At 47.0% G+C, this 12,673-nt stretch overlaps 1 protein-coding gene across 1 annotated transcript in view; it reads left to right on the forward strand.

The window, feature by feature from the left end:
• The window catches only part of Ac76e (adenylate cyclase type 2 Ac76E), a 597,242-nt gene that overhangs the window by 407,024 nt on the left and 177,545 nt on the right, over positions 1-12,673 (forward strand). Inside the window, exon 7 of the mRNA XM_077687138.1 lies at positions 3,754-3,881. Coding sequence (XP_077543264.1) covers positions 3,754-3,881 — 128 coding nt within the window. The remainder of the gene's footprint in view (positions 1-3,753; positions 3,882-12,673) is intronic.

Consider the following 12,673-nt stretch of genomic DNA (forward strand, 5'->3'; position numbering starts at 1 on the left):
ATTCCGCTCTCAACCTTACGCTCGTGTACCCCTCCTGCTTCCGCCTCCGGCGTACAGTTTTTCTCAAATAAATAAATTTGTGATCGCTTGCCGAATGCCCCAGAGCTCATAAATACTCTGTGCTGTATTACTTCTCGGGGTTGGGATCCGCTATGATAACCAGTCCAGGGTATTACTGGAGTATTGCAAGGTATTACAAGGTGCGCTGGAGCTACAAACGCGGTCCAATGTAGATACATAGATTGAGCACTTTAATCCCGTCATTACTTGGGCTGAAGAAACTGCTCCCTGCATTAGTTAACTGATACTTTTCATTTATTTGTTTTTATCTTAAACCCTACGACAAAGATTTCTGAGTACAAGAGAAGCATGTTTTGCAGGTGTTCTTAAGACACTGTTGTCCGCAAACATCGAGAGTTTAATATTCCATTTTGCCCGTATCCCCTAACTTCTCCAAGTCAAGCTTTCTGAATGGACCTTTCAAACAAGATGTAAACAGTTTTGGTGAGCTGGTGCCTTTCTCACGCATTTCCTGATCGGAAACTTTTTACGCTCTTGTGAAATATTATACTACCTATGTGTCCCTTGTATATCTCTCAAGAGTTTTATTCAACTGTAGTCAAGTCCCTTTAACCCGAAGAAGAAGCCGAGCAGTCCTTCGGGCACACGATCCAAAATAAGGTTTCCCTCTCTCTTTCTCTTGTATTTTCTGATCTTTCTATGCTTCTCATACTGTGGCGGTGCGCATAATATCAAATGATTTATCGTATAAATTTCGCTCAAAACGCTTGGTATGCTCCGCACATTTTCCTACTATCAGATTACGCCAAGAGTGAATGGTGGAACTCTGGACAGCTTCCGTCCGTATCGGGTACACGGAGCATGGGCACGAATAACGGCGGCGGATGGGAGGATACGGGGAAGGGTTGTGGCGGTTGCGCCTGTGCACGTGGCCCGTGCTTCTGTGGTAATGATGTCACGCACTGCAGCGGCGAAGACCGCGGCGGCGCTTGTGCTGCAGTGGTGCGCTGGCGCTGCTGTGGAATGGCGTCATGCATGCTATATATAAACCTAGGATGCGCGCGTTAAATCCCTGCGAGAAACCGGAAATGGCAAGAAGCATGAGATGATAAGAAATAAGTCATTCCAGAACCTCATCAGCTGGTGTAGGGGTTTCGAAACAGCTTTGCTGGACATTCACTCTCGCAGTGCCAGGATGGTGCACGGATTTTTTATTAAGTGCAGATCACTTTAGGGGCTCGCCTTGTCGTCGCAGCTCACTCGCTGGACCCAAGTAGAGCCACACGGCGTTCCGTCGTCGCGGCGTAACCGGCGTAACCCAGATGCTTCGAAAACCAAGCGGTTATATAGTCATAATAGTTCGAAACTCGGGAACCGCTGGCGCTTTTCATACATCTCCCCGTTGTTTAGCCCAAAAAAAACTGTAGGTACATTTGAGGCAAAATATACGTAATTAACAGGCAGCGCTCCCGTTCATTTAGTTAAAAACGCTCGTTGGGTTGGTTTTTACGATAGTAAGCGAAAAAAGGTGGCAGTGCAACGCCGACACGTGCGGGAGGAAAATCAAGCACAAAAAGAATAGAACTGTACTTACTTCTAGAACACTGTAACAGAACTCCCACTGGCGCAGTTTCAGGCAGGGGGCGCAATGGCACTCCGAAGGCGGGAAATTTGAATTGCATTTTTTGGTATCAGTGAGCGGATGACGGCGCTACAGCCCACTATGGCGAATCACTGCTCTGCACATCGGACAGCTTTGACATTGAGTGGAACGGCTTTAATTTTTTAGCGTGCCTCTTTTCGGCTGAGATTTTCTTCCGACCCAAATGCGCTTGTTTCTTTGGTTTTCGTAACAGCAAAATCTAATGCGTATTTTTAGTTAAAGGAGCGCTGCTTAACTCGCTTATGTACCTGTATTTTGTCTTAAATGTGCCCAATGATCCCGTTCCGGTAAACAATGTCGACATGTATAAACCGGGCCAATAGGACCAATAAAATTCGTTTACTTATATATGCGTTGCCGTCATGCGCACAGTAACGGTAGAATTGTCTGGAATGGGATACGGTCCCTGGGAAGCTGAAAATGGCTTAAAAAGTGCCGAAAAAATCTGTCGGGGCGAAGTCGAAGAGGCGATGGGAAGTCGAGAAGACGTTAAGAGGTTAAGGAGACGTTGAAGAGGTGAACTACGTGAAGGGAACGTTGGTGTGGCGTATGTGGCATTTAAAGGGCCCATGAAGAAAAAAATACATTATTCAATTTGAATAAACTAGACTTTGGTAGCTCACTGAGCTGTATTCCAGCAAGAAAAGACGGTTTTACCAAAAAAATCCGGAATTAATGATGAAAAACATTCATATTTTTCGCTACGCGACGTCAGCAGAGACGCAATAGAGGGAAACACTAAAGACATTTTTATCAGTGTGTTAACTGCGCGTTAGCATTCAAGTGATACGATCAAACGGAGCTAGAGGCCCCACTGCAATGGCCCGATCATGTATCTTGGCGGTGCCTTTGGCCGTCGGCTGCCGATCGCGCAAACAAGGTTCTGCGACGTCATAGATACCTCGCCAGAGTGTGGCAGGGGATTCGCCACAGCTTGGTCTGTTTTCGTTATTAGTTAGATTTTTTGTTCGATGTTTGCCCTACGATCGTAATGAAAACTTAGTTATCCGGACAAAGTAGCCTTTTTAATGAACCAAGCCTGTATTTTGTATGCATGGCACCTTTAACCGATGCTTAGTGAGGTCGCCTAAGCGAACCTCAGCCTCGGTATCAATGTAGAGGTTTCAATGATGTTGAGAAAATTAATTTGAGGTTGAGGTAAGGTGACTCTCCAAAGAAGGGCTTCGTTGAACTCTGGTCATGGCTGTGGAGTTGTGATTTCGGTTCGCGTTCCTATTTATGCTGATAACGGCAGAGAAGAGCTATGCTGGAAGATGTATTCAGGTAATTCATCGTAGGTTAATGGTCCTTTTATACGGATTTGAAGCTAGGGGGTGTATATTGCCATGACAAGTACTGCTTTCGGGTTTGGTGGCAATCAAATGATTGTTGTGGAGGTAGTGTGTGTGTGTGTGTGTGTGTGTGTGTGTGTGTGTGTGTGTGTGTGTGTGTGTGTGTGTGTGTGTGTGTGTGCGTGTGTGCGTGTGTGTGTGTGTGTGTGTGTGTGTGTGTGTGTGCGCGCGTGCGTGCGTGTGCGTGTGTGTGTGTGTGTGTGTGTGTGTGTGTGCGCGCGCGTGTGCGTGTGTGTGTGTGTGCGTGTGTGTGTGTGTGCGTGTGTGCGTGTGCGTGTGCGTGCGTGCGTGCGTACGTGCGTGTTGGGTTGTACGTAGTGACGAAGACGAAATCATTCAGGCTAGCCTTATAGGAGTATTGCCTTTTAAATTACTGTCACTAGTGAGCGCTGGCAGAGCCGCCAGTTTCTGGTGCGGTTTTCCCACCATTCTAGTGGTAGGAGATCCTTAATATCCATCGTCATCTATAGTCTGTCTGTCTGTCTGTCTGTCTGTCTGTCTGTCTGTCTGTCTGTCTGTCTCTCCGTCCGTCCGTCCGTCCGTCCGTCCGTCCGTCCGTCCGTCTGTCTGTCTGTCTGTCTGTCTGTCTGTCTGTCTGTCTGTCTGTCTGTCTGTCTGTCTGTCTGTCTGTCTGTCTGTCTGTCTGTCTGTCGGCCACTGCGGGCCACCGATATCGGGATCACAGTGCAGCAGCGTTGCTCCTCTTTGCGGTCGCAGGAGAACCACTGCATGCGGATCAAGATCCTGGGCGACTGCTACTACTGCGTGTCGGGCCTGCCGGTCTCCAGGCCTAGCCACGCCTACAACTGCGTCAGGATGGGCCTTCAGATGATCGAGGCCATACGGTAGGTAGCCTGTCTGCTGCTTGGTCCAGTAGGGCGACATTCGCCACAGTCTGCGCCACAAGGGTGAGGGTAGGAGGGAGGGGGGAATCTGTGCAGGACTTGGGGCGTGGCAAACGACCGTTTGTTAATATGTGCGCTTCAGTACTGTGGTCTCTGGCTCACAATATGAATAACCTACGCATTACACAAGGCATGTGCTCATCAAAGTGCGAGGAACCACCGTGGGTTCGAGCTAGTTGAGCACGATTACGAGACTGAAACGCCGCCGCGCTAACTCAACACCGCCTATATGGGCAGGTGGGGTATGGGAGACAAAGGAGTTTGCCAAGATTACGGGGGGAAGACGTTTATCGCACGCCAACCTCCCAGGTACAAATACAACTTCCGTCTAGGTGAAAAGGGCAATGGTGTACAACGGGAAAGCGAGCGTGATGTAGCCACGCTGGCTTCGGGACTCAGCAGTCAGGAATCCGGGGAGCGGCGCACATATGAGCGCGCATCGCCGCGCTGGCCAGATGGGCCCGCAGCAGCGAGAGAGACACAATCCGTTTGATCATAGGCGCGTACCGCACTGCGTAATTGTCAAGTGTCAGGTACGGCCTATAAGTAAGCGTCGGGACAGAAGGAGCAACCTAAGGCACGAGCCAGCACCCGGAGGGGCTGGCGGGCTTTCGCCGGCTCAACACAGGCGCGGCCGGACTGTAGAGAAAGCGTCACATACCTTAGCTATCCTGGAGAGCGTCTCTCCCATCCGGCCCCCGCACAGGTCGCGCGTTGCGCGTCCTGGCGAGAGTGTTCGGGTCCCGTTCAAAATGGTCCAAGCACCCCTAACAGGACGGACCGACCGCTGCGTGACACTGTTTTATCGCCGTATCGGTCAGTAGAACCTTCACCTCAGGCAGGAGTTCGAAAAGTCTGCTCGGCTATACCAGAGTCCTTCAATGCATTGAAGGACTCTGGCTATACACAGTGGCGCTGAGCCAAGCCGGCCTTTCGGGGAGAGAGGGGGAAAGCACCGCGCGGCGGTACAAACCAAGCGATCACGCACTGGCAGCGGACGCCAGCATACCCGCGGTGCATATGCGTATATATATGTATAGAAGGTGGCTGATTGGGAAACTGTGGTAGTCTGCTCAGGGCAGCCTACATTGCAGCCAGTGCAGTCTGTAGAAATTTACACGAGAAGAATCTAATCTCGTTCACTCTGTTCACGGTATCGATAAAACAAATCGATGCATTATTTTTAAAGTAGCTATCCTTGAACCGTGAAATTGGTTGGGCAAGAAATCTTTGCACCGGGAACGACATCCCGTATCTTTGAGAACTGGCTTATGAGCTATGTGGCGAGTCTTTCAAGCTGTATGCGGGCGCAACTCGAACGTCTGCCGGTGATATAAAAACTGTTTAGCAAATTACCATCGCGTTCATATTAGCGTCGGCAGTAATAATTTAACCAAAATTTAATTCCCCAAGCAAGAAACTTGGGAGCGAGAAGCGCTGTTCCCGGGTTGGATGCTTCCGCTGTCAGGCAGAAGGCCGCTTATCAGCTTGCTGTTCCTGACCTAAATAATATATACGCTGTTTGGTACCTCACGGTGGGCCTTATGCAGAGCCCTTAATGAAGAAACGTCCAGTTTTGCAGCTAGGAATAATGAAATCAAGCTAATTCGTGAACGTGAGCGGTTTACTGCTGGCATTCCAGCGGCGGTTGTTGTGCCCTGAGTTACTTGATGAGCTCTGGTTGTGCCGATATACGGCTGAGTAAAAAGATAAATAACTAGCGAGGCCGAGTTGTTTCGAGCATCCGACAGGGATTACTCAAAGTTGCACAGTTGCGAGTTATTATGTCGGGGTGATTTTGTTCTGTTCATACGCTCTTTTGTGAGCGCAGATCGGCTTGTCTGCCTGGCAGGTCTCGAAAACACAATGAAGCATGTTTTTGAAACTAAACGAACTTTGTCAGAGCGAACTTGTGCTCCGGAGTAAGAGCCCAAAAGCACAATGTGACATTGCGGACCTTTAGCGTGTCGCCGCCATGTTTACGTTTACGTTTACCGTGCATGCGGGCGCCAAATGCGCATACGCGGGCAGTCACAGGGAGGGCACTTACCGACAAAGGTTTTACCGTCTCCGCCGTGCTGCCGGCGCCGACGTTGTGCACTCTCGCGCCTTGATTACAGCTAATGGACTGCTCTTTGCGCCTAATTCGTGGTACAGTCAAGAAAAGTAACGTTTGCTGATGTTATTTATTCGGAGATGGTTTTTAAATGATGCCGAAGAGGGCGAAAAACGACAAGTTTCGTAGATAGGCGAGAAATGTGGCCGCCCATACTTGAGCTAAACTTCGCCTGCATCAAATATTTCAGACAAGTTGCTGAGCTCGCAAAGCTCCATGCGCTTCCCAAATCATCCTGTGCATAGTAATATTTGCTTTTGAGTAATTATTGCAAACATTTTACGCATTTTATGCCGTAAAATTACCATGACGTGAAAAATTTATCATTGGCGTGAATTCTAGTTAACATTATTTTATTTCAATCGTGCACAGTAAATAGCGGCGTCAAAAACATCCTTTTTTTTTCAAGCACTTCGGGATGCCTTCACTATTCTCAAAAGAAAGTGATTTTATAATGTGAATTTCTAACTTAAAATGCCTGCGATTCAAACTATTGTAGGCGAAAGCAGGTAATTTTGTACAACACCGCTTTGGCAAATGTACTTCGGGAGCTAATTGATTCGTCCAATGTATATTACAAGGCTCGGTAAGCAGGAGTGCAGAAATCGCAAACGATGTGCTAAAATGTGCTGATGCCGCTAAGTTGCACCCACCATGATATTCCATAAAGTTCGAACGCTATACGCTAACGTAACCACGGTAACTGTGTGTCAGAACTCTCTACTAATACTTTAAGTAAGGACAGCAAGCCTTGCTCTGCCATTACAGAAATTCTCCATGTCACAAACGTTGGCCACCCGATCACTGTTCAGAGGCCCACTAGAGCCTTCTCCACTATAGTGTGTCTGACTATTCATGCTTTTCTACCTGTGCCATACGCCACGCCACCCTCATTACACTCATAAAGCTCCGGCGAAAAAAAAAACTAATCAGTCAACGCGTAACGTTCGTGAAACGACACGGGCCTGCGGCAAGGCGTTGGCCGGCAAGCCAAGCAAATTAGGCGATCAACTCGTGACCTTCGTGTATCGACAGCTGCAGGTCACTTAGTTCAACTATAGAACAGGCGGGCACAGCGCTCTAAATGTGGGCACCTGTTAAGAGACGTTCAGCATATATGGTAGTGTTTACGCTGACGTCGTGGCGCATCAGAGTAGATCTGTGATCTCACGTGCGCTGGGCTCTTCTCAACGACCAAACTCTGTACAGGGTGTAAGGCATGAGCCCTGCCTGTCAGGCCGCCTCGCAAAGCCCTCTAGCGTCCCGTTTCGTAAGCAGCTGTGGGTCGTTTTATTAAAAGCGAAGCTGTTGAGCAAATCGTTTGTGTATGGCGTCCGCAGTTAAAAATACTAAGAAAATGCCCAGCGCTCGTGCACGCGTGCCTCGAGCGCACGTTCGTTAAGCTAAGCATGCCCACTTGAGAAGATTGGACAACATCGGTCAATAAAAAAAAAAAAAAAAACTCCAGCGTTCGCCGTCTTACCCACTCGGCCACGACCGTGAATTAGTACCCGAGAGTCAAACGGCTTACTGTTTCGGCCGCAATTGTGGGGAGAAGAATCACGCCCCCTGCTTGAGCCAGACACGTGATAGTGTACACGTTGCACCTGCAGCGCCTACGTTTAAGTGTGCGCGTACCGTTCGGTCGTTCGTGGAAGAAGACCCACCCCCTCCACGCGTCGTCCACGATTGCAGCCGATTTGCTTCTTCTTCGCCGTTATAGCAATGAAGATGGAGTAAAGGTCGTTGCGGCAGCGAAGAAGGCGCATCTCGGCTGCCATCGTGGACTTAAACCGTCGTGATGGTCGTGAAGGTTGTGTACAGCTTCGCTACCTTCAAGTCTTACGCGTTGGTGTGCCCTTCCTGCGTGTTTTTTTTATCCGAATTACCATTGTTGTTGCCGCTTCGATTCATGTTCGCTTCGATTCATGTTGCGGTTTCGATTCATGTTCACATGCGCTGGAGATTATTATTCGTGCGGACCAGTGACGGCTTTTGCAAATAACGTGGAATCTACGAACTCGCAAAAGTTACTGATACGACTGAAGTCATGTAGAGACGTGATCAGCGCTTAAAAAAAACAAAAACAAAAAAAGCATAAAAAAACTGTTCTTTTGTTGTTGTTTTCAACCACGATAACACAGAAAAAAAAAATCGGTTCTACGGGGAAGTTTGTTGTGATGCGAGCAATCTTCAGTGAGAGGAACGCTTCTTGAAATCACTGCCTTGACGTGAAAACCGTGCACAGATTTTGAGAGCGGAAGCTCTGCTGGGACTTTTGTGGTGCAGCATATAACTATTATATTCTTTTCAGTGTTAACGGAAACTTTTTTAGGCACTTAGTTCTCTTAAGCGATTCGAAAGCGAAAGCTAGCGATTATGAAATTCTTCTTCACTGATTAATCGTGTTCACGGTGCCGTCACGCTCACCTGTCATGCGGCACGCATCCGGATACTTCTTGTTCCATCCTGGCACGTTACAGGGTTAGGGCTCTAGCTACCAGACTTGGCTACGTCTCTTGGCGACCCGAGTTCCAATTCCATTCGAACCCAAATACGTTTCTATGTGCATTTTAGTTAATTATTTTCTTTTTACAGGGGCCGTAATTTGGTTTCATTCGTGAACTCGCCCCTCACTACGGTCACTCTTCGCCTTTGATGAGACATCTAAAGCTTTCATTTTTTATAGATCTGCGAATAATCGACTTTCTCAATTTTATTATATTTTTCAGAAGAAAACTTGAAAAAATGAACCTGTTTTTTTTCATACCCCGCAAAATTTCATGAACACTTCCACCACTAAAGTCAGGTAAACGATGTCGATGGATTAACCTCACATAGAGGCTCTACGCGTGTGCCGAAGTTTGGCAAAAGCAACAAGTGGCCATAACTAAGCCGATGGGAAGCTCCTAAACCGACAATTAACGATCGTTTTTATTTTTGATTGTTTAGTCTGGAAGTAACAGTGTTAGTAGATAGTTTGATGACTAAAAAGAACTCTATTGTAAACACGGCACTTCCAGCGTTACTGTTATCAGCCCGAAAAGCGGCTTTCTTGCTACGTCACGGCCAGCGCAAACTTTCGGAGTGGGCCACGGCGTCGTTATTCTAGTTGTGCTTGTTGCACGCTTCCGCGCAAAAAAAAACAAAAGAGGGAAAAGAAATGCCGCGACCGAGCGTGCCCTTCGAGCCGCATTGTTTCCTCTTTCATCTCTCCCTGCCGGCTGCCGCTCTGTGTTGTGCTGAGTGGGGAAGTGAACTTTTGGGCGGCGTTGACGCTTCCCTGGACAGCACGCGGCAACGCCGGCGGGGCGTTATTAAACGCAACGAATGCCTAGTGAGCCGAGCCTCTCAGGCTGCTGCTTTAACATCCTTACGCGCCTGAATTATTTATGAGGCATCGCAGGCGTCACGTGCAGTTTTGCTTCTGGCACAGCTGGCTATATATTCGCAGAGCTTAAACACGTTGCTTTCGGCGCAAGGGTTCGGTGAGCAGATTTTTTCGTACCACGCTTTGGCATTGTTTATTATTATTTTTTTTTCCGGCGGAGGGGATTACTCGATGCCAGATTGTGATTTTTTCCAGAAGCTGTGTATCGCGCTAATCACGTGCTTTTTAGCAATACAGCCATCGTAAAAAACTGCCCGCGTTATACGCTGCAGAAACTGATACAGTTACCCATAAATATTTAAGCGTCGTCGATCCCATGCGCTTGTTATGAATCGTAAATACGAGAGTGGGGCAAAAGAAGGTCAGCAATACTGTACGCTCTTGACCTTAAAGTGCACAGTAATAGATGTAACTGATTTCATTTAGTGTTCTTGAAATAACGAGCCCGTTTGCATGCGGCACCGTCACTTATTGGGCTGAACTTGAGTAGCTGTCACGTAACATTTGGGTGCTATTAACGAGCTTAAAATGGGTATTGAGCACTCACTATCCATAAAATACTTTGTAAATGGGCTAATGCGTGTGGTTTAAACAAAACAACGTAACGGCGCGATGGCGTCAAGGAAAGGCAAACACCACCACTTTTATTTTCTCATAAAAAGCTCGTTCAACTGGTATATCTGATGAGCCTTACAAGAGAAATCGTCACTTGAAGTATACATTTTTTTTAATAGCACAGACCAAGTCAGTTGGGTTTTGGATGTTCAAGTCACTGCAAGAAAAATTAACTAAAATCCGTCATTTAACTGCCAACACTTGATGTTTTTTAATGGATCAATGCCCAATGGATCAATCAGAATGCTTAATGCCTAGTTGGTTTCAGCTGAAAGTCGCATAAGAACAACTTCACGCCATGGTTTCAATATTTTTACGTTAGTCAGAAGCGGAAGCTGTGGTAGACGTCGCTAGGGTAGGCGATTATAATACCATTACCAACCTCAAGGAATCTTGCACCGTGGTTGTGCCGTCTACAAAATGCCTTTGTTAGGCATAAAATGCGCTTGGCGGAAACCACCTCCGAATCGTGCCTGCGGGCGTGCGAGCACGTTTTCAGAGCAACGGTAAAAATGAAATTCACTTTCTCTTCTCACGCGGATTTTACATCCCGCCTCATATGCGTTACAAACTCCAGGCAGTATGCGATGGCGTTGTCAACTCCAGGAAGCGGCTAAACGATTCATCCCAGTTTGTAGATCTTCGTGCTCACCCTAAAAATTAATTTTTTCATTGATAAAATCTCAAATTACGGTTGCGCACGCCGCAGCTACACCTGGACTATGAGCACGCTGTAGTGGAGGGCTACGGATTAACTTAGGCCACCTGGAGATCCTTACCCGTCTCGGTTGCTTAGTGGCTCGCGTTGTGCCGTGAAAACCCCAGGGACTGGCGTTTGATCACGGCCGCGGTGGCTGCTTTTCCGATGTAGGCGGAAAGCGAAAATGCCCCTGAGATCAAGATTTTTGCGGGAGTTAAAGATCCCCGGGTGGTTTGAATTAACCCTACGACGACGCGCCTCATAACCCAGGTGATAGCTACAGAATTTTTTCTAAAACCTTGAGATCAATAAACTGTGCCGAAATCTCGACACGCAGGCGTTTTCGTTTTTTGTCTCTATTAGACAACAACTGCCGCGGCCATGAACTTAACCCACGGCCTCGTGTTGAGTAGCGCAGCGCCCTAGTTCCCGATCCACCGCGGCGGGTCTTTTTTAATTGTTCAGAAAGTAAACTAGTTAACGTAGCGTTAACAGCAAGTTACTCTCGAGCTATTGGAGCCCCATATAATCTGGTAACAAGAAAGACTTCACCCAAGACTGCGATACTTCTTAATGCGAAATGATTGAGCGCGGCTATTTAGGTTTTTTTTATTGCGCGATGTGTTGTGGAAAACAACTTGAGGGAGACATGCATGTATGTACAGTTACAGCAGCGGCGTAGCAAGGGGGCGGGGGGGGGGGTAGATTCGGGGTTGGAACCGCCCCGTTTTTCCCAAGCAGCGCTTGCCCCTCCCCCCCGTCCCGCCCGTGGACAATACGCTTATCGCTACTGCCTTGGTTGCAGCCCAGCCTTGTTTGTCTTGTGATTATAAGAACTTTGTGGGAAGTGTGATGGCGTGAATGATGTATTGTTTGGCCCGTTGGAAATGCAGAGTTTGGCTCAGTGGCTAAGGCGTTGCGCTGCTGAGTCCAAGAGCGCGGGTTCGATCCCCGGCCCCGGCGGCCGCTTTTCTGATGGAGGCGAAAAGCGAAAACGGCCGTGCGTTTGAGATTTCTAGGCTTATTAAAGATCCCCCGGTGGTCAAAATTAATACGGAGCCATCCACTGCGGTGCTCCTCACCGCCTGTCTATAGCGTCGGGTGCGTTAAACCTCACAATCGATCGATCGATCGATCAATCAATCAATCAATCAATCAATCAATCAATCAATCAATCAATCAATCAATCAATCAATCAATCAATCAATCAATCAATCAATCAATCTATCAATCTATCTATCTATCTATCTATCTATCTATCTATCTATCTATCTATCTATCTATCTATCTATCTATCTATCTATCTATCTATCTATCTATCTATCTATCAATCTATCAATCAATCAATCAATCAATCAATCAATCAATCAATCAATCAATCAATCAATCAATCAATCAATCAATCAATCAATCAATCAATCTATCTATCTATCTATCTATCTATCTATCTATCTATCTATCTATCTATCTATCTATCTATCTATCTATCTATCAATCAATCAATCAATCAATCAATCAATCAATCAATCAATCAATCAATCAATCAATCAATCAATCAATCAATCTATCTATCTATCTATCTATCTATCTATCTATCTATCTATCTATCTATCTATCTATCTATCTATCTATCTATCTATCTATCTATCTATCTATCAATCAATCAATCAATCAATCAATCAATCAATCAATCAATCAATCAATCAATCAATCCACGCTAAGCGGAAGATAGCGGGGGCACGCGCGGGTGATGCGCGGTGGACGCGTTTCACAGCACTATACTGCGGAATCCTGTAAGCACGTGAGGTTCTCGGACAGGAACTATAGAAGATCGGAGTTATACAGGATGGCGGTTGTGCAGGATAGGTGGCATGCAGCAGCTATATAGGATGCCTATAGAGGAAACGCCT

Source organism: Haemaphysalis longicornis, unplaced genomic scaffold (assembly GCF_048455015.1).
Source record: "Haemaphysalis longicornis isolate Haplotype H1 unplaced genomic scaffold, Haemaphysalis longicornis Haplotype H1 scaffold_1, whole genome shotgun sequence".
Classification (NCBI taxonomy): Eukaryota; Metazoa; Arthropoda; class Arachnida; order Ixodida; family Ixodidae; genus Haemaphysalis; species Haemaphysalis longicornis.